Raw genomic sequence first — 24,461 nt, forward strand, 5'->3', positions numbered from 1 at the left:
TTAATAGGACGGCACCTACATTTGATAGAATTTAACACGATAGGGTGAAAATAGCAAAAACGTATCGTTTAAAGAGTAGGATACAAAAAAGGATATCATTCAGTTAAGCCTTTTTCGTTGAAAATTATCTTCATGGCTGCAGCACGGGTGTGGTATCACCGTTATTAATCATTCAAGCATTCCACTTGCCTTTGTTCTCACCAGGGAGCAATTGACTTTGATAACTAGTTGACAAAAATGAACGCTGCAGTGGCAAGACCCATAAGCTAGTAATTGGTGGGTTGATCCGAACCTATCGGGTCGGAGCCATCTGTAATCGACCCGGAGTGTTTCAGGTCGTATTCCCAATTCCAATGAGTTCGTGTCGACCTGTGGATGCAGTGTTGTATATGCAGGATGCAGAGAAAGTTTCCGGAGCTGGATGATTATATGTTTTGCTGCACGCACTGGTTGATCCGAACTCGTTGCACTCACAATTCGAAGTCGATTCCTATAGAACCGAACCTGACTTCGGGTCGATCCGTAAAAAGAGTCGTACTACCATAAGCCCCCCGCGAGTTTCTTGAAGTTCCTAATTTCACGATTCCCCTTTGTGGTTCCTGGGAAATAATATTCAACGCCTAACTTAACATGTAGGCTCAAGGCCGAGGGTAGTTTCAAACTGTTGAAATCGTTGTTGAACTGTAAAAAAATATAAAAAAATATTCAAATGTTCTCAAAAAGCGGCTATAAAGCGAGACAAACACCCATAAGAACCTAAAATTTTGAATTTGAAGTCATCCGTCGTCCGTTGGCAAAGGAGGAAACGCTGAAATCGTAAATTTAAGATTTTTTTACATTTTCACATCGATGTCAACAGTTTGAAGTTTCCCTTGACCAGCGGCCTTATGGAAAGAAATGAAATTTGGCTTATCGAATGTAGTGTACGTGCCCCAGCGGAAAAGATGTCCTCCCCGTTCTACCTTATCTAATACTTTTGCAGTTCTTTTTACACTAACACATACATACATATGTTTGTTTCATTGTAAATCTCATTCTCATGTAACAGTGCGGTTTGTGTCTTTGGATTCATAAATTCCTTTCATTTGGTTTAAGATGATATCTTCTAAGTATGATAGCTTTTTTGTCTAAAAATATGAAAAATGACTCCATCTTTCCATATCGCGCGTCGTAAAGATTGAAAATAGATTCTTTTTTGTTTCCTTGTTTGCATACATCTATCTTATCTCGATTGTACCAGCAGTGTAGCTATTAAAGTCTAATTTTTTATAAGTTTTCGACAAGAATACAGTCAACAGGTGTACAGGTGTACGTGTGTTAAGCTCCAAAATCTTCACACAAGAGATCACATCGAACAGCAGTAGTTCATTAATAATATTCGTCCACTTTTCGTTACTTACACACTACACTAAAGACACCTAAAAAATTCAAAATTAATGTTATTTCCTAATGACGATGTAGCATCCGGACACGTCTTCGCACTTCCGGTGGAGATCCATTGCCGGACGACGGTCCAACCGAATCCACGTCCCAAAACGAATCAACTGATGTTCGACGTCCGAACGGTGCTACGTTTGGTACCGCAGCAGGAAACGTGCCACCACTTGCAGGAGACACTATCTGACCACGCATCAGCGTTGGCACTGACTGTCTTCTTAGCAAGGGTCCTGGTACAGATCTTCCCGATAGTGCCATCGCCGCTCCTGGAGTGGCATTTTGCTCCGTGCAACGCCCAAACGTTCCCGCAAATGATGGGACGGCTGACTCATCGATCGAACGCTGAATGCTCATCGACGGTTGCGAGTAGTGTTGCTTCATCATTCGGAACTGCTTTTGCTTTTCCCTTATCAATGCTTGATAGTTTTGCAACGATAGGCGACGTTGGGCATCTGCCTGGGGATTGTGGCCGGTCCCGGTAAGATGCTTGGCAATGTCGACACCTGCCGCTAGTACCAGCACAAGTAGTACCGAAAGAAACACGTATACAGATGAATTTGCCCCGGTATCTCTGTCCAGCTGCTCGGGATCCTTTTTCTTGTCCCGTTCACCTAACACTGTGCTCCTGTAGTGAAGTCCTTCGGGTCCATCAAATGTTCGCCGTTGTGCGTTTCGCTTCGGAGGAAAAACAAAGAACACCTCCACATCGAGACACCTTCCCGGGTATTGCTTGGAGCGATCCCGGGGCCAAACTTTCTCACTGTCGCCGTCCAACTCGGGATAGGAAAGCTCGAAGAAAAACTCATCCCCAATTCCTTCGTACATTGTATGATGGGGTCTGTGGTTGAGAGCTCCAGCACGCTTTAACTTGCTAGCACCGCGCAACGATGCCTCCCGGTCGCGGTTCACATGGACACGATTTTTGTAGAAATTAAGCACAAAAATAAAAATCAAAAACGTTACACACGAGTACAAGTGTTTGTACGCGGTCGACATTCTGCTAGCTCCATCGAGGGTTTGCGGGACAGTAATGGGGAAAAAAGGTCCAACGCTACAATCGATCCCACGTTTGCGCTAAAAATCGATATCGAGGTTCGCTACTGATAAGAGAACGATTGTTACTTCTGTTGCTGCTTCGGCCTTCAGGGAAGGTCGCCTATGCCTCTGTCTCGAGAGGGTTAGTGCTTTTTGTTGTTTTTTTTTTCAACCAGCCTATCGACGCGTCGCACATACAGGTGGTTGCACCACTATTGGTCAGCGGCTGCTGCTTTGCTGTTTGCTCCGTCAAGGAACCTGTTTTGTTTGTGGACGAGCGCAACATGCTTTTCCCCTTCGGAAAATGTTTTCCCCATCAGGTATATGTATGTGTACGGTGGGATATTGTCGATGGCATATGGGACAGGAATAGCAGCGTCGCGGGCATGCGCAAAATATTCTATCGACGGTTTATTTTAAATAGCTTTTCATTTTTGGGACAGAGCCATCCTTGGGAGGCGCGTATCTAATTTCGATACTAGAAGAAACAATAAAAAGTAAAAGCTTTTTATTTATTCTCCATTTTCTAAAGCAAGCAACTCGTATTGTAATTTTGTTTGAGAGAAAACTTACGATCGATACACAGGCGAAACACATGTTTTGGCAAACAATGCGAAAATCCCGCCAAATTGCAAACGTCACCGTGCAACGGTGCTTCCACTATGGAATAACGGTGGTCATAAATTTAATTGTCCTTACCTACATGCCTGGTGCAGGTAGTTTGTGTATGCGCTCTCAAAACCAGAAAATTTCATGAACGATACGGATGGGATTTGAACCCCGGAACCTACAGTGTGAAGACCAGCACTGCTGTCGCCTACCTACTGGGCCACCTCTTTTCTAAAAACGTAAATTATTCGTTATATGTTTAACCAACCGGCTTGGCTTGAAATATCGTTTAACCAAAATGCAATAATGCTCCTGATGGTAAACAAAGCGCCGAAGATCGCATGACTAGAACACAAAATTGGCCATCCAAAAATGGCCAAAATCGAACGAAACACACCAGGAATACGCCGCCGCTTTGAACGAGAGCGGGCATAGGGTTTGGCAAAGTGGGTAAAGAGACCAGGTGTGGGGTCGATCGTTTGTCAATGTATGCATCGAGTGTGCAATCGTATGGAGTGTGCGGTTGTGTTGAGCGAAAATGTGCATAACGAATCCACTCCTGTCAAACTCCCATTCAATATGGCCAAGGCGTCAAAGCTATGAGCCCATCTAGTCTCTTTACCCGCTTTGGGGTAAAGGGTAAGCCGATACACGCTGTTAGAAATCAAAACTATGAGTCTACAGCATATTTGTATCCACTGCACCCAACAATGCAGCCGGTGCTCTTTTATTATCCTTGTAAAATTAGCATAAATTTATACGCATGATTATACACATGGACAGACAGGGACGGTGGTCGTATTACTGGGATATAATGTATAATATGGAATACTTTAAAAATTCTGACCCATTCCGCGCCACTGTGCAAGTATAGTATTCAACCATCGCTTATAAACTGTTTCAATCGGGTTTTGAAAAAAAAGGATAGTAATAGGAAAAAGATGGGGGAAGTAAAGGGCTTTATTTACCTGGCGCATCGCGTTGTTTTTTTCCTTGCAGCCGCACTTTGAACGCGCACCGCTCGCGTTTGTGTGCTTTTGCATATTTATCGTGTCTAAAAGAAACAGACTCACGTAGTTCGTGGCTGTGTGCGATAATCCCCGATTATCGCAGCTGCGTCATCGTTCGAGAAGGTCACCAGAAGTGTTGTAACGATTTTTATTGATCTCCTTCGCCTATGTAACTGCATCGATCCCGTTGTAAAAGCATTGGCGAAAAAAAGCGGTAAAGTTAACGGATGGTCATTCCACGCCATCATCTGTCCAGTGAGCAGAGTGTGTAGGTGCATTTTCATTCGGCTAATGCACCACAACAACATAAACACGGCTCACCCACGCAAGCGCATTTACAACCACGGGTCGCATCGCACTGTGTGTGTTGGTGTGTGTCACGAAATTCGTTCGATCCAGTGCTCCCGTTCGTGACCCAGTTCGTGGTAGTTCTGTTTTTGTGGCAAGTGCAACCCAAAACCATGGCTTCTTCCATACATGAAAAGAACCCAATGGACGACAACGGAATAGCCGGCATACCAGCCGCAGCAGCAGCAAATTGGTATGGCAACGGAAAGAATAATGGCACAGACCTGCAGCGTCCCCGAAGGCTTTCCTTCAACGGATCCGATATGGAGCTTTCCGACTTGAAGAGCGATTCCAATGGGGAGCAGAGAGCACTGTCGGAAGAGGAAAAAAATGCCATCGATACGAAACAAACGCTAGTACTGTTGGCTGTCGCCACAACGCTTGCGGTTTCCATCAAATATCTACTTCCGCCCTTCGAGTTAGGTGGGTATATGGGTGCGGATGCAAATGGGGGTTTCTGTAGCAGTTCCCTTTCGCTGTTGGGACGTGTGGTTTTTGGGGAGTGGGATTGAGAAACTATTTACTCACGAGATGTCCGTCCCTTGCCATGTTGCGTGCACACCTTCCCTTGACGCGTTCAGTAGCGCGAGATTTGTTTGTTTGCATTGTGCAAATGCGTGGCTGTTTCGTTGGTTCTGTCGAGAGGGTTTTTGATGAAATCATCAGCTTCCCCCCTCCGAACGACCAACACCCCAGTAGCACGTCGTACTCATCAAATCATGGCTTTATAAATAACCTCACGGAACAGACGTTTATTGCACGCTTGTTTTCGGTTGGATAAATCGATTGTATCACCCTCGTTCGTTCCCTAAAAACAGAAAATCAATTTAAAATTTCTTCCCTTATATTCGTTGCATCCATAGCATCGTATCGATCGGTTGGATCGAGAGTTGCCGTAGTGGCCGAGAATGTGTGGCAAGACTTCTTAGACCGCTGTACCCGACTGAGGCCACCAACGTTTTCTTGGAACTCGTGGAAAATGGAAACTATTCGGCAGCAAATCGCAACCGCATCCCACACACTGTATGCAATCGCTTTTGGACTGTTGCTTTCCTCCTTTACCTGGTACATTATCTATCTGGACAGCAGCATTCCAGGGGTGAATCCTCCGACTCCCTTTTCCGCATCCAAGAAACGGTATGAATCTTTTAAATCGCACACGTAACGGAAATTCAATTAATAATCGTTTTCAAAAAATTGCAGCTATCGTGGTGGACCATCCTCCAGCAAAGAACGCCGCTTCCACCTACCCTACATAATGGCCCTGTTGAGCGGTGTGGTTGGATTTTTGCTTGTCCTTTTCATCAATGAATAAGTGCCACGGATCCACGGGTTGACTCAACACGCTTCCGAAAAGTGCCTAGAAACGTGGATTTATAGAAAGAGGGCTAGTTGTACACGGCTTTCGCATTCCGGCTTACAATTCTTGTTTCGTTTTTGACCGGTTTTTACATGAGCTTTTTAGCACAAAGCAGGGCAGCATAATTTTGTATTTATTTTAGAATAATTTAATGTAATATACTAAACAGTCACGCTTTCGTTATCGTTCCAACATCGAACGATATGAACAGAAACGAGTATTGGTGGAAAAAAGTGAATCGGGTGTGTAGAATAGTGGAGCATGAATTCATTTGTTTTTAACCATTTCATTTACAAATGTGCTAGAGTTTTTTTCTAGTTATTTTTTTACAATCATGTATCGCATTAGTACAAATAATCATATCTTATTTGTTTTTCCATCGCCAAAATATGTTTCCATTTGTGCTCGAATTAAATAAATCAATTAATTAAAAGTACAAGTATTAAGTAACGCGCAGATGACGCTAGCGTCTCACCTTAGTAGTGAAGGCACTGACCGTTTGCAACCGTAAGATTGCCCGATTGTACTGTTCCGTTGTTCGAGCGATTTTCAGTATCTGCAACCGACTTCCTACTGATTGAAGTCGTCCGACACAACGCACCAGATCACCCGCCACTAAATGGGGCAAATCGAGATCAATCTCATAGTATACACCTTGCATAACTGGTCCTTGATTTCGATGGCGTAAAAGTATAACCTTCTCCTTCATTCTCGTACCAGGCTTAATGCTTACCACGTTCGCAACGGTTTCTAGCAGCAACGGAAGCCTACCTTGTTCACGGATCGTCTTTTGCAGGTGTTCGATCGTGCCGGAAACGATGCGAAGCGAGGTCTTCGAGTCCTGTACACTGGCAGGAACGTCGGAGGGGATGTTAGCCGATGTAAGTTTGATGTACTTCGTAACACCCCCACGTTCTGTAGGAAGCTTTTGTTTTTCGTGTGCTGTAGTGCCGCTGGTGTGTAGGTGAAGCGAGTCATTCAAACTAGCAGGAACTCCGGAACGGTGAAAGCTTTTTAATCCTGATGTTACTGACATTTTCGAGGAGAAGCTCACGGATTTTCTACTACTGTTCGTATTACTGATAGTAGAGTTTGCCAGTGGAACTTTCCGTTTCATGGAAGATGATGGTGTGCTGATGCTTGAACTGAAGCTACAATCCAAAAATGAACTATTTAACGATTGTGTTGTGTTAATGTTCTGTCTAGAAGATGAGCCTTGATGGTCAGCGAACGCCATGCTATCATTGGGCGAACGAAAAGAAACGTTCGATGGGTACGACATGACGAACTGCTTGGGGGGAGGTGGTTCAACCATGTTTGGAGGGCGGTTCTTCTCTTCCGGCTCTCGAAGCGAGCTCATAATGGAAGGAGTTTCGAGTATTGCTGCTGACATGGGAAATCGTGGTCCATTTTTAGGAGGTGCCGGAGTTTGAGGACATGATCGCTGGTTGTACATTGTAGCTGAAATGGGATAAAACACGAACTTGTAATGATCCAAACTATTTTAGTTACAGCAGCACTTACTTTTCCAATAAGACATTACTCATTTATACGTTTTACAATAAACAGGATTGCTACGATGTGTAAAAGCACATTTTTACACCCAACGGTTATCTTCCCAGCTCCAGTGATGGGCATTGTTTAAAAATTGTACTAAAAAGGGAAAATGACATTGTTTGTACTAAAAGTTTTAAATGCACTTCGGATAATTATTTAATATAATTAATAACAAAAGAAAAGTGGAAGGAATTGGTGTGATATAAGAAATGAAGAGATGAAAAATGCTGAAAATACTTTCTAAAACACTGCAGGCATAAAAAATATTATTAATAAAATAACGCGATTAATAAAATAACGAACGAGAACCGTCTCAGTCACTCAGTCGACTTTAGTTAGTGAGTGAGCTGGCGTTATATGATTCTTCGTTAAACCTAATCGACCTTTTTCACCCTGTTCTATGTTTTCGTTTGTCGCTTGATTTTCTTTTTCTTTCACGCACTCCGCACGTTCAAATGAAATTTAATAGATATACATCCTGCCTGCCATGTATGTAAAAACGCTTACTAAATTTCCTATAGCAAGGGTTTTCTACTGTAAAAAAAACTGTAATTAAGTATTGTGACGTGAACGGAAGAACCGTGTTCATGATTAATTCTTCGAGGTTTTTGAGCTGATTTTTTCAGTTCATTCAAATGAATCGATTTGCCCACCTCTAATACTAACCAACTGCTGAACCTACGCACATAAACCAAACCTTTACCAGCTGTCAACGTACCAACACATACATCCAGCAAAACGAAAACACAACATTTTTCAATATAGCAAAAGGCGTACGGACCTAAAGAAGTCGACAAAATTATAGAAAATTGTACACCTTTTACCTTAGTTCAACAAAGTATTGTACGTTTATCAAGTAGTTAAGCTTACATTCCATGCACCAGTTGATAAAGAAAGTTCAATTGCTAGCTATCGATCGTTTGCGGTACGTGAACATGTGAACAGAACTAGCTTAATCCTAATCATTACTATAGCTAAGGGAAGAAAATGAGAATAAATTACACAATGAAAGATATGGATTAATAGAAACGATCCACTGTAAGTACCATCAGGCAAAACGTTACGATCAAATAAAATGTGCAACGCAAGTGATTATTTTCCACAATCTCTATTTAATCTTTGTTTATTTAGGCGGCTTAGGCTTACGATTGGCCAATTGTGCAAGAGCTGTATAGATAATAGTGTGCCGATCAAGCTATAATTTGCTGCATTTTTGAGATTCTTTCGAGATTCGAGAATCAGTAACAACAGCCCCAAAATGCTAACACACAAAAACAATCAAGGTGGACGAAAGAAAATGCAAGTTGCATTTGTTATACGGGATGCGGAAGAAAAGCGACACCGGAATGGAGTGAATGCGCTACAACTGGACACTATCAATGGACGGCTCTATTCGGCTGGCAGGGACGCTATCATTCGCTTGTGGAACTCGACGCAAACTACCTCCTCCGAGCCGTATATTCAAAGCATGGAGCACCATAATGATTGGGTGAATGATATCGTCCTGTGCTGCGGCGGTCGTAACTGTACGTATGGGAACCGAGAAGAAGTCGTGAGTTGTGCTTACTTGGATTCCTAATTTCGTTTTCTATTTTTCAAAGTGATAAGTGCGAGTTGTGATACCACAGTGAAGGTTTGGAATGCACACAAAGGTTTCTGCATGTCGACACTGCGTACGCACAGGGATTACGTACAGGCGCTAGCATACGCCAAGGATCGCGAGCAGGTGGCCAGTGCTGGATTGGATAAGGCCATTTTCCTGTGGGACGTCAACACACTAACAGCATTAACTGCCTCCAACAACACAGTAACAAGTAAGAAGAGTCTGGATCATTTTGTTAAAGAGCTGCAATCAATATTTACCCAAAATGTTCCCCCTTTCAGCGTCCAGTATATCGGGATCGAAAGATTCAATCTACAGCTTAGCAATGAACCCATCCGGCACGATCATTGTGAGCGGATCGACGGAAAATACGCTCCGAATTTGGGACCCCCGGACGTGCAACAAGATAGCGAAGCTAAAAGGGCACACAGAAAACGTGAAGGCACTGATTGTGTCGGAAGATGGCACGCAGGTAGTTATGGGTTCTCTTGAATGCATCTACGGTTCCGATTCGGTTTCGGCATATGTAATTCAAGTTCCAAGGAAATGGATTCGACGGTTCCATCCGGAACCGTTAAAATCGTCGGGAATCGTCTGGAATAGGAAAAAAAGTGAAACGATTCAGACGATTTGTCACCGTTTCAACGGTTCTGGACGATTCCAACAGTTCCGACGATAACGGACGGTTTCGGAAGCATTGATGGCACATACCTGCCAGAACTGGTTCCGGATGTTTTGTGGAATCGTCCGGAACCAGTTCCGCCATTTTACTATTTTTCCCCCATCTCTACACGCAGGTCGTGTCTGGCAGCTCGGATGGGAAGATAAAGCTGTGGAGCATTGGGCAGCAACGTTGCATTCAAACGATAAGCGTGCATTCCGAAGGTGTCTGGTGTTTGCTGATGACGGACGGCTTTTCGCACGTCATCTCCGGCAGTCGGGATCGTAAAATTATCATGACGGAATTGCGCAATCCGGCCAACAGTGTGCTGATCTGCGAGGAACAAGCGCCCGTATTAAGCATGTGCTACAACATCGATCAGACCGGTGTGTGGGCCACTACCTGGAACTCGGACATACGTTGCTGGAAGCTCCACAAGACGGATAAGCTGTGCAACTATAGCTATTCAAACAGTTGCAGTAGCATTAACAATGGTAGTGGAGATATTGCATCCGCTTCGGCTGCTGCAACACCAGCGTCTAATAGTAGACCGGCGACGTCTGGTGTACCGGCGGGAAGTGTCACTGCTAACGCGGGAAAAGGATACGAGGTGGCGTGCATTAAAGGAGGAGCCGCCATTAAGCGATACCACGTGCTGAACGACAAGCGATTTATGCTCACACGCGATACGGATGAGAATGTGGCAATCTACGATGTGTTGAAGATAAAAAAGGTCGAAGACCTTGGGAAGGTGGACTTTGAGGAGGAAATCAAAAAACGTAGTCAACGAATTTATGTGCCGAATTGGTTCATGGTGGATTTAAAAACTGGTGTAAGTAGTCCAATTAGCAGTTAGCCCAGCTTTACTTAATTCTTTTGTGTAATAACTTTTTTCGTTTTTTTCCCCTTTTAAAAGATGCCAATGATAGTACTAGGACAGGATGAGATCGATTGTTTTGCGGCTTGGGTGTCGGCGGAGGCTGGTCTTCCCGAACACGCGGAACCAGGTTCGGATCCCAAGGTGAACTATGGCAGCTTATTACTGCAAGCATTACTCGAGCATTGGAGGCCTGCACCACCGCACCATCACCTGCAGGGTGGTCCGGTGGAGTTGGAAAATGGATGCGATGGCGATATTCGTGGCAATGAGTATTTTAGCGTGCCGAAACATACGCCAATTATCTTTAGCGAAGTTGGTGGAAGAAATGTGTGCCGGTTGCTGGTGAAAGATGCGGCCGGCGAAACGGAAAGCGCACTGCTTAATGATACTGTCCCGTCGTGGGTAACAAATGTGGTTATCGATAGAACGCTGCCCAAGTTCATTAAGCTTCCCTTCTATCTGCTGGCACATCCGTCAATGTTGAAACAGGATCGCAACAAGAAGGTGCGTTGAAATTTTTGCATGTACTTGCCAATTGAAGCATTGTTACTGACCTTTGTTATGCTTATCCTTATCCTCCATAGGAACGATTGATAGCGAACGAGTTCATTCAATGTCGGAAGGTGTGTGAGCATGTGCTGGATAAGGTGTTGGGGTCCGATTTGCCAACGGCAGGAAGCACTGGTAATTCAAACTCGTCGCAAAACAACAGCCAAAGTGATGGTAATTCCGAAAGCAGTCAGATACCGGCCGAGGAAAGGATAGAGTTGCTGTGTAACGAGGTGGTAAGTAAAATCGATACTAATGGTTAGTTTCTGTGATCGTTTACTTAAAAGTGTCTCAAATCTCTTTCTCCTGCTAGCTCTGTGATCCCAATATGGACCTTCGTACGGTGAGGCATTTCATTTGGAAGCAATCGTCAGATTTAACTTTCCACTATCGAACGAAATTCAACTAAAAGGTGGCACGCATGTACCGCTTACCAACATCATGGATGTTATGTGACACGATAAGCAACAACATGTATTGTTTTGTAGATCTTTCGCGCCATGTGATGGAAGATTGTAAAAAAAAGAGATAGTAAAGCTACAGTATGCAATAGTCAGAAAAATAAATGGCTTTTCCACACAATCTGCTCAAGATTGTTGTTACTTTAGTTGTCTCCAGAAATGACCTTTTTTTACTTATTTTTTGTTCTCTTTCAATCTATCTTAAATTCACCTAAGTTCACGTGAATTCTATGACTAATTGGAGCATATAGTTAACCAGTTTATTGGACTGTTGAAGCATCTGGCGCAAGATCTAGGTGATGCGACTTGGGTAAAAATTCTCTATTTCTCGCTAGTCCTATCAGTCGTAGAGTATGCTTCCGTAGTGTGGTAGCCTACGACGCAACTGGTGTCCAACCAGCGAAAAGTCAAGAAATTCGCTCTACAGTGTTGTTCCTGGACTCCCATAGATTACAGTCCTAAGATTTTTGCCTAACTTCAGGCGTGTCAAATTGTTTTGATTTTCAACCTGCATCACGTGCGGAGCGAAACGACACATGTACACATGGGAGTTTTCAACCCGCAGCTATATACGCCGGCAAATTGTCAACGTTACACGATCGCACACACCACGACATTTCGCCGGAAAGTTAGAAAAGAACTTTGGTGCTTCGTGCCACTTTTTCTATGATTTACCTGTCGGTTCCTTTATTTTAACTAACTCTAGAGCACTAGTGCGGCTTGCAAGATGAGTACGATACTGGAAAAGATTGCTCAAATCGAGTCGGAGGTAAGGCTATGTCGCATAACTCACCCCGAAACCTGTGCCAACATTCCTGTGCACGCGTACGAGGTTATGATGATTTGTTGTGTTTTTTTTCTTCTCGGTGCTCTATCAACCACTGAAATGGGTAGATGGCTCGAACCCAGCGTAACAAGGCAACGGCTGGACATTTGGGTTTGCTGAAGGCACGATTGGCCAAGCTACGGCGAGAACTCATCACCCCCAAGGGAGGTGGCGGTGCGTCGGAACAGGGTTTCGAAGTTTCCAAAACCGGTGACGCACGGGTCGGTTTCGTCGGGTTTCCTTCGGTCGGTAAATCAACGCTCCTATCCAATTTGGCCGGTGTTTACTCGGAGGTGGCGGCGTACGAGTTCACCACGCTTACGACCGTACCGGGCTGTATCAAGTATAAGGGCGCCAAGATACAGCTGCTCGATCTGCCCGGTATTATCGAGGGTGCGAAGGATGGTAAGGGTCGTGGTCGGCAGGTGATTGCGGTGGCCCGTACCTGTAACCTTATCTTTATGGTGCTGGACGTACTGAAACCGCTGACACACAAGAAACTGCTCGAGCACGAATTGGAAGGGTTCGGATTGCGGTTGAACAAGCAGCCACCGAACATTTCGTTCCGGAAGAAGGACAAGGGAGGCGTAAATTTGAACGCAACCGTTGCCCAGTCGGAGCTGGACCTGGACACGGTGAAAACGATATTGGGTGAATACAAGATACACAACGCGGACATTACGCTCAAGTACGATGCCACGGCGGACGATTTGATTGATGTGATCGAAGGCAACCGCATCTACATCCCTTGCATCTATCTGCTGAACAAAATCGATCAAATCTCGATCGAGGAGCTGGATGTGATCTATAAAATTCCTCACTGTGTACCGATTTCTGCTCACCATCACTGGAACTTTGACGATTTGCTTGAAATGATGTGGCAATATTTGAAGCTGGTGCGAATGTAAGTGCTTCCTAGCGTGTAAAATAGTGGTGAGAACTCCGGAATCCACTCCGACTCTGACGTGCAAAAACTCTGGTTCAACTCCGGAAAAAAATCCGGAGTTCCTCGGAGTAAATCGGTGTTTATTCCGGAGTAATCCGGAGCTTACTCCGAAGTAATCCGTAGTTTATTTCGGAGTAATTTGGAGTTGACTCAGGAGTAATCTCCGATATAAACTCCGGATTGCTCTGTGGAATCACCTGAAGGTTACTCCGGATTGCTGCGGATTACTCCGAAGTATACTGGGGATTTATCTTCGGATTTAAAACTTAACTCCGGAGTAATTCCTGTGCCGCCTGTGTACCCATTCTCTAAAGGTTGCTCCGGAGTGAACTTCGGAATGCCTCGGAATCGGATTCATTTGATTTCAGGAAAAAGTGAGGATTTACCCAGGATGAGGTGCTTAAAGTAATATTTGTTCTACTTGTAGCTATACCAAACCGAAAGGACAGCTGCCCGATTACAGCTCACCGATCGTGCTGCATCACGAGCATACGTCGGTGGAAAGTTTCTGTAACAAGTTGCATCGAACCATCGCAAAGGAATTTAAATAGTAAGTGCCAAAGAAAATCCGTTTTCCCCACAGTCTAATGTTGGTGGTTCTTAATTTTCCATTTCTTCTTTCTTGAAAACAGTGCTCTCGTGTGGGGATCGTCTGTAAAGCATCAACCGCAAAAGGTCGGTATCGATCACGTGTTGAACGATGAGGATGTGGTGCAAATTGTGAAGAAAGTTTAAAATGATGATCGTTCGATGTGGAAACAGAGAAAACTGTCCAATTTTGTTGCGTCCGTCGATCGGGTTAAAAAAGTGCGCAAATAATTATGAAAAAAACTGACCGCTTTAATTCTCAAAACAACTCGCTGTTTTCTGAACCGTTAGATATGTGAACCGAAAAAAAAACCCGCACAAACAAGGTAATTTTCAGGTATTCCTGTATATTTCGGTCTAAACTCGGATAAGTAGCTTGCGTATACAGTGATCGCCAATAAGATAAGACCATTTGCTTGTCCACTTTTCAAAAAGCTGTAATAAGTTTGAACATTTTTTGACCCAAAAAATCTAACTAAATTCGTTGAAACTTGGCTTCACAATCGTATTTTAACCTGAGTTGCAATTGGTCTTATTTTATTGGCGGTCACTGTACGTAACTAATTGGTTGGCTCAGTAGTGGTGGTAGTACTACGGAATCGTCCTAGATAACGATTGCGTAGTTCGGGATTGAACAGGCCACGCCGGTTAAGCAACGTTCGCGAATTAGCCGTTGGTTTGCGTTGCGTTGGTTCGACCGTGGTTGGTCGCGACATCCTTCGTTTGGCTCCGAAGCGAACCATTCGACTGTGAGTCCTTACGGATGGTTTGGTAGTGGTGGTTGTGGTGGTACTATCAAGAGTAGTTGTGACGGCACTGCTCACTATAAATTCACCCTCTTGGGTGGTACTTTCTTCGGATTCCATCGACACGGTTGTAAATTGTTCCTCCGCACAGCACTTTTCACAACGGATTTCCTCTAGACCATCACTGGACAGTTCGATACACTTATTATCACCGGTCACCGGTTCCGCTGTGACGGTTTCGATAGCAGCCTCCTCCGTACTGGTCACTGGAACCACATCGTCACAGTGGTACGTTGCCACAAAGCCCACCACCAGCAGGGCAAGTAACCGAAGCGACCGCTGCATTTCGATTTCGGCGAGCACACGAATGGCTCGTGTGTGCCATCTTGCGTACCATTAAATATGAGTTTTGCCTGGACTTGCGAGTACACATCGGCATCGCACGATCGACCATTTTTTCCCACTGGACACTGGGAAACAGGTTCTGCTGTTGGTGGAACGCTGTGGAAGGAGAGGATTCCTGTTTTCACACTGCTGCTCGAGGCCAGCAGGAAAATTGGCGAGTGAGAGGTTCAAGGCCGCCGCGAAGAAGATACAGACCACGATGCACGTGAAACATGTTTACCCTAAGAGCCCCACCATCAGAAGGCATAAATTTTTATCATCATCCCAACCCAAAGGAACTCCATTGGGCGCGATGGGAAATAGGCAAGAGAATTGCGATTGCGAGATATGAGTGATGGAAGATTAACATTTGTCTTACGATGGTGGATGGACCATGCTGGTACCGATGTACTGACTGTCGTGTACATTTCCGGCAACATCGTTACTGCATCGGTTGTATGTGTTTCTGCAATCGTTTTATTTTGTTGGGATCGATGCAATTAAAAGAAAGATTTTAATTTTCTGATCGTCTTCCATTTGCGTTTCTTTAAGTTAATGGAAATAAAACAAATAATTTAATTTGCTTGGAATTCATTTGTTCCTTCTATGCATGCTTCTCTTTCCAGCAAGCGCAAATGGAAGAATGATCAATACAAAGGAGCAAATGACGAATATTTTATGCCCGGTTCTCGATCCTTTTAGTTTTTCGTCATATGTTTGATTTTCCACGAGCCACATCTGGCTACAGTATGGCAAAAAATTATCCCTACTGTGTAGGCCAATAAATAGAATTCTTTGAAAACAGTTCGGAGCTATTTAACATTGTTTCGAAATTTCATGCATTCCGTGTAAAAATTGGTCCTTTTTGTAAGTTGATATAAAAGATAAATATGATTTGAGTTTAAAGTTTATATACAGCTTATCCAATATTTAAACAAAAGCAATTTACTTTTCAAAGTCATCAAATCTGTGCCAAAAAATTGTCCATCCGTTTTTTTAATATTTTTGTTGTGAAAATAATATTTTTTAGGTGGGTTTGGCCATACGTGGCAAAAGTGACACTTATAGAACATGCTAAATGTTTTAATCAAAAACAAATACGAACGGTGTGATTACCTGCCTTGCAAAGTTATTTTTTGTGTGTGTTTTCCCCAGAAAAATGGCCGTTTCACACATCAAAATCCCGGCTAAAATTCCAAAACTGATGTTTCGACTGATACAATGTACTACTTTTTGGAACAAATATAACATTTGTTTTGGTTGATTGAATATGTTTCTTCATTTATTTTGCAACCCTGTCCTTGCTGAACGGACTATTTTTTGACACACTGTACCTTTTAAGAAGGGTCTAGAATACCAGCTTACATGCAAGGGCGATATCTGATCGATAATGTTACAAAATTCAACTGCTTTTCTTTCGTCATTTTAACCATCAATTTTGCGCACTACAAACGGTTGTGGTTGTGTGAAGGAAATTTGTTTTTATTTCATTTTCCTTTGCCTTTTTTTACACATTCATATGTGTGACGTGCTTAAATGGTTAGCCAACATCTCAGAAGTCGCTCATTTTTGTGAGATAACTATAAGCAAAATGCACAAATTATGAACTAAGTGCTACTAGTTACAAATTTGCAAATATTAGCCATCGACTGAAGAGAAACCCCCATGTGTAGAAAATGTTACTGCTATAGAGATCCTAATTAAAATAATGATACAAAATCTACGACTCACTGTAGACGCTATGCTTATATGTACACGGATGTTAAGGTTTGGTTGTATAAATAAGCATCGAAGCAAGCAAATAACAAAACGTACAACGTAACTACTAAAACTTAACGATCGTACAGCCTAACTAAACTCAATACTTTGTACAACGAAACGTGGCTTTGCGCCAACAAACTATATGATGGTGGTCATGTTTTGTGTGCGTAGAACGTTTCTACGAGCAAAAGTTATCTACTCCAGGATAGGGAATAGAGGGTCCAAATTCCAAAACTCGGTGAAATCATCGCTCAGCGCATAATCGAGAGACATCATGCTGGGATCGGTTGGCATTAGATCGTTCGCAATCGTGGACGGGGCAGGCGATCCGAGCGATTCGTATCCGGCATCGGAAACGCTAGACAATCCTCCGGGGCTCTTGAGCGGTTGGTGCGCAATCGGCGACAGGAGATCCTGCAGTGGGGACGGTGGCCTTATCGTGATGGGAGCGAGTGGCGGCGAGAACAGTTCCGATGAAGTAGATGGAGCCGGGTGTTCCATCTGTTCGAGCAGTATTGTCTCTTCGCTTGGTCCCTCGGCATCCTCACTGGTTTCCATGCATGTGACTGTAGTTTCGCTGACTTCCTCCTCATCGTCCGCCAGTACGATCGTTATGCAGTTCGTTTCGTTGTCGTAAGTGCCGTAGATTGTATCACTATTCGGTAGTATCGCGGCAGGTTGTTGTTGGTTCTGCATGGGGTCCGAAGGAATGGCGGGACACGCGTCGTGTCGTTCCTGTTCCTTTTTCGGTTCGGTCGTTTGCTCAGCTAGCTCGTAAAATGGCGACTTGCTGTAGTTGTGCGTGGTAAGAATTAGACGAGTTCCCACAAGGGTCTCCGGTCGACCGGATTCCACGAGTTCTGCTGTGGGCCCCACCACTGATCCAGACAGGCGCTGGCCGGGGCACTCGCCTTCGGCATCAGCCGGGCAGCCTGGGCGATCAATGTCTTCCAGGTCTGCGCCGACACCTGCGAGTAGTGTTTCGGCAAGTTCTTCGAGCTGGGAGACGTCGAAATTTTCGAACATGTCTTGTAGAGCAGGCAGATCGCAATGATCTTCCACAGGGCTGCTAGCCGCGGATCGTTCGCTGTCGGGGGCAGTGTCGTTTGCGTTTCCGCCGGACCGCTCTTGTACAGTCCCTGCTGCTGAGGGCATCGTGGGGATGCTGCTGATCCCGTTTGGCGCCCGGCAGTTACGCAACCCACACTGCCACCAACGACAACGTCGTCTTCCTTCGGCTCCTCCTTTACTTTGTGTTCCTGTACCAGCAGCCGCTGCTGCAGGTCATCGAACCGTCGCTCAAGGTCCAAATACTTGTCGTAGATGGCACACTTCTCGGTGTCCAGTGCGCTGCACCGGTTCTGAAGTTGCACAATCTGTTCCGACTGCTCCTGGATCGTCTTTTCCATTTCTTCCATTTTGGCCTTCTTGCGGTCGCGTGATGTTTGAGCGGCGACTCGGTTTTTCAACTTCCTGTAGTACGGGAGAGAAAAAATAGCATTAATCAATTTCTGATTTGGAATTGAAACTCGATGAACGTTACACTTACTTTCGCTGAATCTTTTCCTCCCATGTCAAATGGTCCAGGCGGCGTTTTTTGCCGCGTACGATAAACTCATCCATCGAGGAAGATTCGTCATCCGAAACCACCAACGAAGGTACAACCATTGCTGCTGGCCTCTTAGCCAACGGCTTCACCGCCGTTGTGGTGGCGTTGGGCGACGGTTTAGCTACGACCGCCGGTGCCACGTTAATTGGAATGTACTTCGTGGTCGGTATCGTGATACAGATCGGGATACTCATGATGGTTGGGTGATGACGTTCTAGAAGATTCTCTAGGGGGGTGGGTGTGTGTGCCACGCTGGCGTATGATGCGAATGGGAACGAATGAAAATCACGGAAAGTGGGACACTTTAAACCGTGCAGATGCAACCCTTATTACAATACCATCCTGTAAACGATGGTAAATACTCAGCTTCCACTTGAATGATTTCTACTTTTATCCTATGCTTCCAACACAATCGTTTCACTTTGCTTTGTTTGTACAATCGCAAACGCAAAAAACTACTTGAATGACCCGAGTGCGTATTTTTCACTTCCTGTTCGTTGGCGTGACTGAATGAATGTGCAAGAAACCGCACACCATGCTGTTGCTTTTCTTTTAAAACCTTTCACTCGCTCGAACAACCCTCGAAGGGCGCAAAGGAGTAGGAATTTTCTGACGAAACAACCATGCAATTGTTGCGCTACTGTGAATGAGGAACTATCAATACCTTCCAAGGGAAAATCCTCCCCGTCTACTGCGCATAATGTGGGACGCGTGTGTGGTCGCTTCTGATTGGTGGATGGGAAATGGTTGCCAGATTTGCAGAAAGAAAATGTCGTTAGATTTTTGCAATTTTTAAAATCTAATTTTTGAGGAGCATAAAGACGGGAATGTATTTATCAGCAACAAAAATGGTTTTATTATCACACAGCACATTTTAGTGCATTAAAAGTTGATTAAAATTGCTCATATCAATTAAATTTTAAAATCAAGTTCAAATTACACTAATGCTGGCAACACTTCTTCCAGAAAAACTTAACAGATAGCACATCTGGCAACCCTTCTTGTCCAATTTGATAGCTGCTGCATGTGACATAATCGAACGCGAGAAAAACCAAAACAAAACACAGTCCCAGTTGAATCGGCTAACGATTAGATTGCAATTTACCTTCTTTACCTTATAATGCAAGATATAGGGATGGGTTTAATCCTTTTGCGAAGGTTCCGCATTACATCGACCCCTTTCCTTGGTCTGCAACATTGCCAACGGTGTTTTAGTGCTCGGTTGTCGGAAAACGTGAGCAACGATAATGGAACGGAACAAACGAATACGGCCAGCAGCAGTGTTACGGAACGAGTAGTGAAAGTGGCCGTCATAGGAATGCCAAATGCCGGCAAAAGTACCCTCATCAATCGTCTCATAGATCACCGAGTAAGTGATCAAGTGTGCTCATTTCGTATAGGCTACCACGTGTTTAATGTGGAACTTTCTTCATTAACAGGTTTGTCCAGTTTCGGCCAAAGTTCATACGACACGCAAGGCATCGAAAGCTATCCATAGCAAATCAAACTCACAGGCGATTCTTTTCGACACGCCGGGGCTGGTAGGTAGCCGAGAGATAAAGAAACATCAGCTCGACACACACTTTGTGTCCGCTTGCCGGCATGCCATCCAGCACTCGAGCCTGATCGGTGTCGTGCATGATGTTTCGAATTCGTGGACACGCCATGCACTCAATCCGGTGCTGTTACGCGTGCTAGAAGAGTACGCTCACATACCGAGCTTCTTAATACTGAACAAAATCGATACGTTAAAATCAAAGCGCATCCTGCTAGACATCATACGAAACCTGACATGCAATCGACTCGAAAGCATTCGAAATTATGGTCCACTGGTGAGGCGAAGGAAGAGTAAGGAGGCACCCAAGGAAAAAGCATCGCACGCTGTGGTCAAGACTAAGGAGGCAACAGCCACACCCGCGGAAGGGTGGCCAAATTTTACTGAAATATTTATGGTTTCCGCTATGACGGGCGATGGGTTGCGTGAGGTGATGTCATTTATACACGCCAACTCGAAGCAGCAACCGTGGGAACATTTACCAGAAGAACATACGGATCAAACACCCGAACAGCTGATCGTGCAGAGCGTTCGCGCACGGTTGCTCGATTTCATGCCCCAAGAGATACCGTACCTGTTGCAGACAGAGCTGGAGTACTATGAGGTGGTAGGAGGGAAGGTACTAACCAGCGCCATCGTAACCTGTCCGAACGATCGGATAGCACGGTTGGTGTGTGGCGAGTCTAACGGAAAGCTGCGCCAAATCAATGAGCAGGTAACGTCGGATTTGATCGAAACATTTGGGATGCCCGTGCTACTCACAATAACGACGAGGGTGCGCAGCAAAGAAGCGAAGTCATAAACCGTTTATAATGTGGTTTTGCTTCGTTTTGCGGTTTGGTTTGACTGGGCAAAAAGTTTTTCGAAATGGGGTGAAAAAGTTTTGTCGGTGAGGATGGACGGATACGATAAAATGAAAGTTTAAAATCCTTCTAAATGAGACCATCATTGAACGGAAAAAAGAATATGACATTGTTTCGGTATGTTTTCCATATGAAAGATCCACTGAAAATTCTGGCATTAGTAATTATTATTGAAGTAAAAAATGTTGTCATCGAAAGTCGCTCCAGTCCAGGAACGATGAACAAAGATTAAATAAATCTAACTAAATCTAAAAAATAAATAAATCTAAAGTGTTTTAATTAGTCGATTAAATGAGAAATAGTATAACGTTGTTTTTGTTCAAATTTGATAAACTTATAAATCTATTGAATCTACTCGTGTCACGCTTAGAAACTATTATTGGGAAAAGCAAATCCAAATGGGAAATCGAATCTTCGAATCACAATCTTCACAAGAATACGAATATCAGAATCCGAAATCATGTTTCGTCATCGGCCTGACGTTGAGGAGAGAAAACTGTTTTCAATCTTACTACATACTCATACAATATTTAATTTTAGATTCCTAGAATAGGCAAAAACAGCAATTTAATTAGATAATTACTAATAGATCTATTCTGGAAGTGAAATTTGATAATAAATACTTCCTGGTCAACGGCGTATAAAAAAAAAGCTTCCAACGGTTCAGCATTCGTGATTAAATATCGCAGTTGAAAGATAACAAAAATCTAATAAAAAAACATGACTATTCTAACCCAGTTGTCTTTATCGAATGCCTTAAGAATCACAGCCGGTAGGTTACGTTGGCTGGGGCTCGTGATGAGGATGCTGGACTCATGCCCCACCAAGAAGGTGCTCGTCAGCGACCCTGATTGGCGACCCTGAAACTGATTGGCGACCTGGCCTTGTCGACACAACGTGCTCAATCCTGAGCAGGCCAAGAAGAAGAAGAAGAATAATCACAATCGAATCCCAATGGGAAGGAATCCTAGTCGGATCGGAACGGATCTAATCGCTTTCAATCGTTTCAATCCCATCAGATTGGATCCCAGTCGAATCCCAATCGGATCGAATCTTTCAATTCGAATCTTCCTAGGAATTGAATCTTCGAATCTTTCGTGTCCCGAATCTGCCAACACTATTAGAAATACATCACAAAAGTCTCGAGCGTCCCATTTAACGTATTAAAGAGAATAAGTCCTGTTGATCCCGTACTTGTGCACGTACCAAATCGCAGGATAAACTGTTTACGCAATATCGGGCGACAGAGCGATGTGGGTTTGAAGTTTTTTCCCTCTTCACTTTGTACCTCGGTTACAAAAGCAAAAAACAAAAAAAAAAAGAGAACTCGCAAACACTCATGCGTAAAAATTACGCAAACAGGAAAATACTCCAAACGCGTCGTGCTACAGCTGGCGGGACACCACTATAGTGGCGTATGCATTTACCCAACGAGATTCGAGGGTTTTTGCTTCGAGAGCCAATGGAACCTGCTCATCCCCATGCATCATTTCGAACCCAAAAACCTTTAAAGTGGAAAAATGAACCACTTTGTGCTACACCCGGCAAAGGATGTTAAATCCGGCCCGGCGCCAATGCGGTTCAATAGTGTCCGAAATTACTTACACACATGGAACGACAGTAAGAGAGAGCCCCAAGCGTACAACACCAAAGTAAAGCTTTAGTGCCGTGAGAACTGGAAAGAATCGGCTGTCGGTTGGCCGGTTTTGGAGGTGTGTCCACCGTGTTTCCTGGATGTTAAGGCAACATTTGCTTTAAACTGTTGTGATCCATATCCTTTTCCTTCCTCGGGCTCGAATAAATCCAATATAGAATCCAGCAAAAGCTTAACCAAGGGGGAAATCGGCCGGACGTTAAAGCGCATTGAAGTTGAAACAAAAACGGTCGTCCGGGCCGTCCTTAGCAGCAAAATGTCGGCATGTTCTGGTGACCCTTTTTGTGCATTTTCTTACTTACGGCATGCGTCCGTTCCATTTGGCAGACGAAAAGTTTTACCTTGATTCCCATGTCATGGTTGGACATAATCGAAACTTTAAATAACAAAAAAAAAAACGGCTCCCGTCAAACAATCAAATTCAACCCGCTCATCAATCCGATTGACCATGTGGCTTTTGGTACAAGCGCAACAGGCAACGTGTGCGTTCGCGCCTTTCCCGAACGTACGCATCGGGCGTGTGAAGTCTCCGAACGTTAAACGACGACGCCGATGATGATATTGAAGCTGCTGCTGCTGCTGATGATGTTGCTCGTCCGTCTCATGCTTGTTGATTGCGGCACAGAGTTCGGGTACGGCAGTGGCAGTAGTGGGTGAGTGGCTCAATGGGGTGGTTCTGCTTTTAAGAGTCCGTTCGGGTCCAGCGATGCCTCAGTCGTTTCGCTGCGTTTCGAGCAGTAAGCAGCAAATCACGCAACCAGCAACAGTTGCACCGAGGTACGACGCTTTGTCCTTTGTAGTGGGCCTTACTGAAGGGCCAGAACCTTGCTGAAGAAAACATTCTTCCACTTAGTTCTGTCCTGTGCTTCAACTAAGCAGGTTGCTAGAGTGATCTTGTGCTGTGTGTTGAACTTGTAGTGTAATGTTGGTGAAAATGTTTGTGATTTGTGAGGGAAGGAATAAAAGGAACATAAAACACTTGAGGAACTCTATTTTTAAGTTTAAATTATGTTGCTCTTTCTGGAAATGTATCATTTTTATAATTTAAAATTTTATTTAATTCTTTATTTAATAAAGTCACTTTAACATTCCTTAAAATAACTCTCTTTAAGCTTCCTACGATGATCAAGCTAATGTATTTTTGCTATACATTTTTTTTCGTTAACTTTTGAATGATTATACAAATGTTTAGTTAAATGATTCAGCTCATTATATTATTTTTTAATTTTCGTATGATATTTACTAACTTATTTTGATTTTGTTTTGACGAATAATTTTCTACATTCATATAAAAAAGATATATTCTGTTACTGTTTTTCAATTTTAATTTTACATACTCTCCGTGTTACACTGCTAAACAAAAGATATTAAAAATTGGTATCAAATTTACATCGACGAATAAGTCCTTCAAATTGCCGTCGGTGCTTGTAGCTTAATGTTAATGGAAAAAATTATGTAAAAAACATATTACCGAACATGGTTTGAATATCTTAAGAAAGAACTAAAAACAGAAAATTTCATAGAACAATCAGTTACGTTCAGTGTAGTAAAATCATTTAAGTATCAAACTATTTTTATGTTTTTAAAATTATCTTTCGTCTCACACGTGGTTACTATATTGAATTGATTTTAAGAACATTTACTGATATTTATGAACGCACAAAATAACCACAGCTAGTGGAAAGACAGCCAAGTGAGCACCAATTTTAGTTCCTTTCTGGAAGCGAAAGACTCCCCTACAAAACGTGTCTCCGCCAAACGATTGGTAAACACCGTTTGGGCAACTTCAAACAAACTTCTACAAGTGTTCCAAAAGACCAAAAACGATCGATTTTCGTGGTGGTCCGATTTTGGAGCCATTCCCATATCCTTAATTGTCGATCTGTTTTCGGTTTCTTGTCTTGGCTGGTTCTACAACCCCAGTAGAGTATGAACACAGACCGGTGCACAAATGAGCGATTGCAGCAGTAGATCGTGTAGTTCATAGTGCCGGTGATGGGCAGGATTTCCAGGAGGACC

The 24,461-nt window shown here is 43.7% G+C and overlaps 7 protein-coding genes and 1 pseudogene across 7 annotated transcripts; 4 read left to right on the forward strand and 4 right to left on the reverse strand.

Moving 5' to 3' along the window:
• Positions 1-1,446: 1,446 nt before the first annotated feature.
• Positions 1,447-2,758, reverse strand: LOC126567426 (uncharacterized; annotated as a pseudogene).
• A 1,794-nt stretch (positions 2,759-4,552) lies between these two features.
• LOC126556532 (uncharacterized) lies at positions 4,553-5,756 on the forward strand. Its single transcript, XM_050211793.1, has 3 exons — positions 4,553-4,862; positions 5,303-5,576; positions 5,643-5,756. The coding sequence occupies exons 1-3, from the start codon at positions 4,553-4,555 to the stop codon at positions 5,752-5,754; spliced, it is 696 nt and encodes a 231-aa protein (XP_050067750.1). The 3' UTR covers positions 5,755-5,756.
• A 506-nt stretch (positions 5,757-6,262) lies between these two features.
• On the reverse strand, positions 6,263-7,339 carry LOC126567427 (uncharacterized). The gene is made up of 2 exons (XM_050223649.1): positions 7,324-7,339; positions 6,263-7,260 (listed from the first exon to the last, which is right to left on the reverse strand). Exons 1-2 carry the CDS (start codon positions 7,337-7,339, stop codon positions 6,263-6,265), a joined length of 1,014 nt encoding a protein of 337 aa, XP_050079606.1.
• A 1,266-nt stretch (positions 7,340-8,605) lies between these two features.
• On the forward strand, positions 8,606-11,633 carry LOC126555962 (WD repeat-containing protein 48 homolog). The gene is made up of 7 exons (XM_050211106.1): positions 8,606-8,882; positions 8,958-9,170; positions 9,241-9,431; positions 9,757-10,452; positions 10,537-11,004; positions 11,085-11,285; positions 11,363-11,633. The coding sequence occupies exons 1-7, from the start codon at positions 8,615-8,617 to the stop codon at positions 11,456-11,458; spliced, it is 2,133 nt and encodes a 710-aa protein (XP_050067063.1). The 5' UTR covers positions 8,606-8,614; the 3' UTR covers positions 11,459-11,633.
• A 470-nt stretch (positions 11,634-12,103) lies between these two features.
• Positions 12,104-14,026, forward strand: LOC126556173 (GTP-binding protein 128up). Its single transcript, XM_050211395.1, has 4 exons — positions 12,104-12,279; positions 12,405-13,240; positions 13,710-13,832; positions 13,915-14,026. The coding sequence occupies exons 1-4, from the start codon at positions 12,238-12,240 to the stop codon at positions 14,015-14,017; spliced, it is 1,104 nt and encodes a 367-aa protein (XP_050067352.1). The 5' UTR covers positions 12,104-12,237; the 3' UTR covers positions 14,018-14,026.
• Positions 14,027-14,430: 404 nt separating this feature from the next.
• On the reverse strand, positions 14,431-14,961 carry LOC126567428 (salivary glue protein Sgs-3-like). Its single transcript, XM_050223651.1, has one exon. It carries the CDS (start codon positions 14,959-14,961, stop codon positions 14,431-14,433), a length of 531 nt encoding a protein of 176 aa, XP_050079608.1.
• Positions 14,962-17,482: 2,521 nt separating this feature from the next.
• Positions 17,483-18,564, reverse strand: LOC126556273 (X-box-binding protein 1). Its single transcript, XM_050211509.1, has 2 exons — positions 18,311-18,564; positions 17,483-18,234 (listed from the first exon to the last, which is right to left on the reverse strand). The coding sequence occupies exons 1-2, from the start codon at positions 18,562-18,564 to the stop codon at positions 17,574-17,576; spliced, it is 915 nt and encodes a 304-aa protein (XP_050067466.1). The 3' UTR covers positions 17,483-17,573.
• A 926-nt stretch (positions 18,565-19,490) lies between these two features.
• Positions 19,491-20,727, forward strand: LOC126556150 (GTPase Era, mitochondrial). Its single transcript, XM_050211371.1, has 2 exons — positions 19,491-19,739; positions 19,810-20,727. Exons 1-2 carry the CDS (start codon positions 19,491-19,493, stop codon positions 20,725-20,727), a joined length of 1,167 nt encoding a protein of 388 aa, XP_050067328.1.
• Positions 20,728-24,461: the final 3,734 nt, after the last annotated feature.

Source organism: Anopheles maculipalpis, chromosome 2RL, assembly GCF_943734695.1.
Source record: "Anopheles maculipalpis chromosome 2RL, idAnoMacuDA_375_x, whole genome shotgun sequence".
Lineage (NCBI taxonomy): Eukaryota > Metazoa > Arthropoda > Insecta > Diptera > Culicidae > Anopheles > Anopheles maculipalpis.

Bases quoted from the DNA above. Each gene is read 5' to 3' on its own strand.
- LOC126567428 (XM_050223651.1), bottom strand. From the start codon at position 14,961: ATGCAGCGGTCGCTTCGGTTACTTGCCCTGCTGGTGGTGGGCTTTGTG.
- LOC126556173 (XM_050211395.1), top strand. From the start codon at position 12,238: ATGAGTACGATACTGGAAAAGATTGCTCAAATCGAGTCGGAG. The intron at 13,241-13,709 runs GTAAGTGCTTCC...TTCTACTTGTAG, and splicing joins TATTTGAAGCTGGTGCGAAT to CTATACCAAACCGAAAGGAC. The intron at 13,833-13,914 runs GTAAGTGCCAAA...TCTTGAAAACAG, and splicing joins ATCGCAAAGGAATTTAAATA to TGCTCTCGTGTGGGGATCGT.
- LOC126555962 (XM_050211106.1), top strand. From the start codon at position 8,615: ATGCTAACACACAAAAACAATCAAGGTGGACGAAAGAAAATGCAAGTT. The intron at 9,171-9,240 runs GTAAGAAGAGTC...TCCCCCTTTCAG, and splicing joins CTCCAACAACACAGTAACAA to CGTCCAGTATATCGGGATCG. The intron at 11,286-11,362 runs GTAAGTAAAATC...TTCTCCTGCTAG, and splicing joins AGTTGCTGTGTAACGAGGTG to CTCTGTGATCCCAATATGGA.
- LOC126556532 (XM_050211793.1), top strand. From the start codon at position 4,553: ATGGCTTCTTCCATACATGAAAAGAACCCAATGGACGACAACGGAATA. The intron at 4,863-5,302 runs GTGGGTATATGG...TTGCATCCATAG, and splicing joins ACTTCCGCCCTTCGAGTTAG to CATCGTATCGATCGGTTGGA. The intron at 5,577-5,642 runs GTATGAATCTTT...AAAAAATTGCAG, and splicing joins TTTTCCGCATCCAAGAAACG to CTATCGTGGTGGACCATCCT.
- LOC126556273 (XM_050211509.1), bottom strand. From the start codon at position 18,564: ATGAGTATCCCGATCTGTATCACGATACCGACCACGAAGTACATTCCA. The intron at 18,235-18,310 runs GTAAGTGTAACG...CCCGTACTACAG, and splicing joins GAGGAAAAGATTCAGCGAAA to GAAGTTGAAAAACCGAGTCG.
- LOC126556150 (XM_050211371.1), top strand. From the start codon at position 19,491: ATGCAAGATATAGGGATGGGTTTAATCCTTTTGCGAAGGTTCCGCATT. The intron at 19,740-19,809 runs GTAAGTGATCAA...CTTCATTAACAG, and splicing joins ATCGTCTCATAGATCACCGA to GTTTGTCCAGTTTCGGCCAA.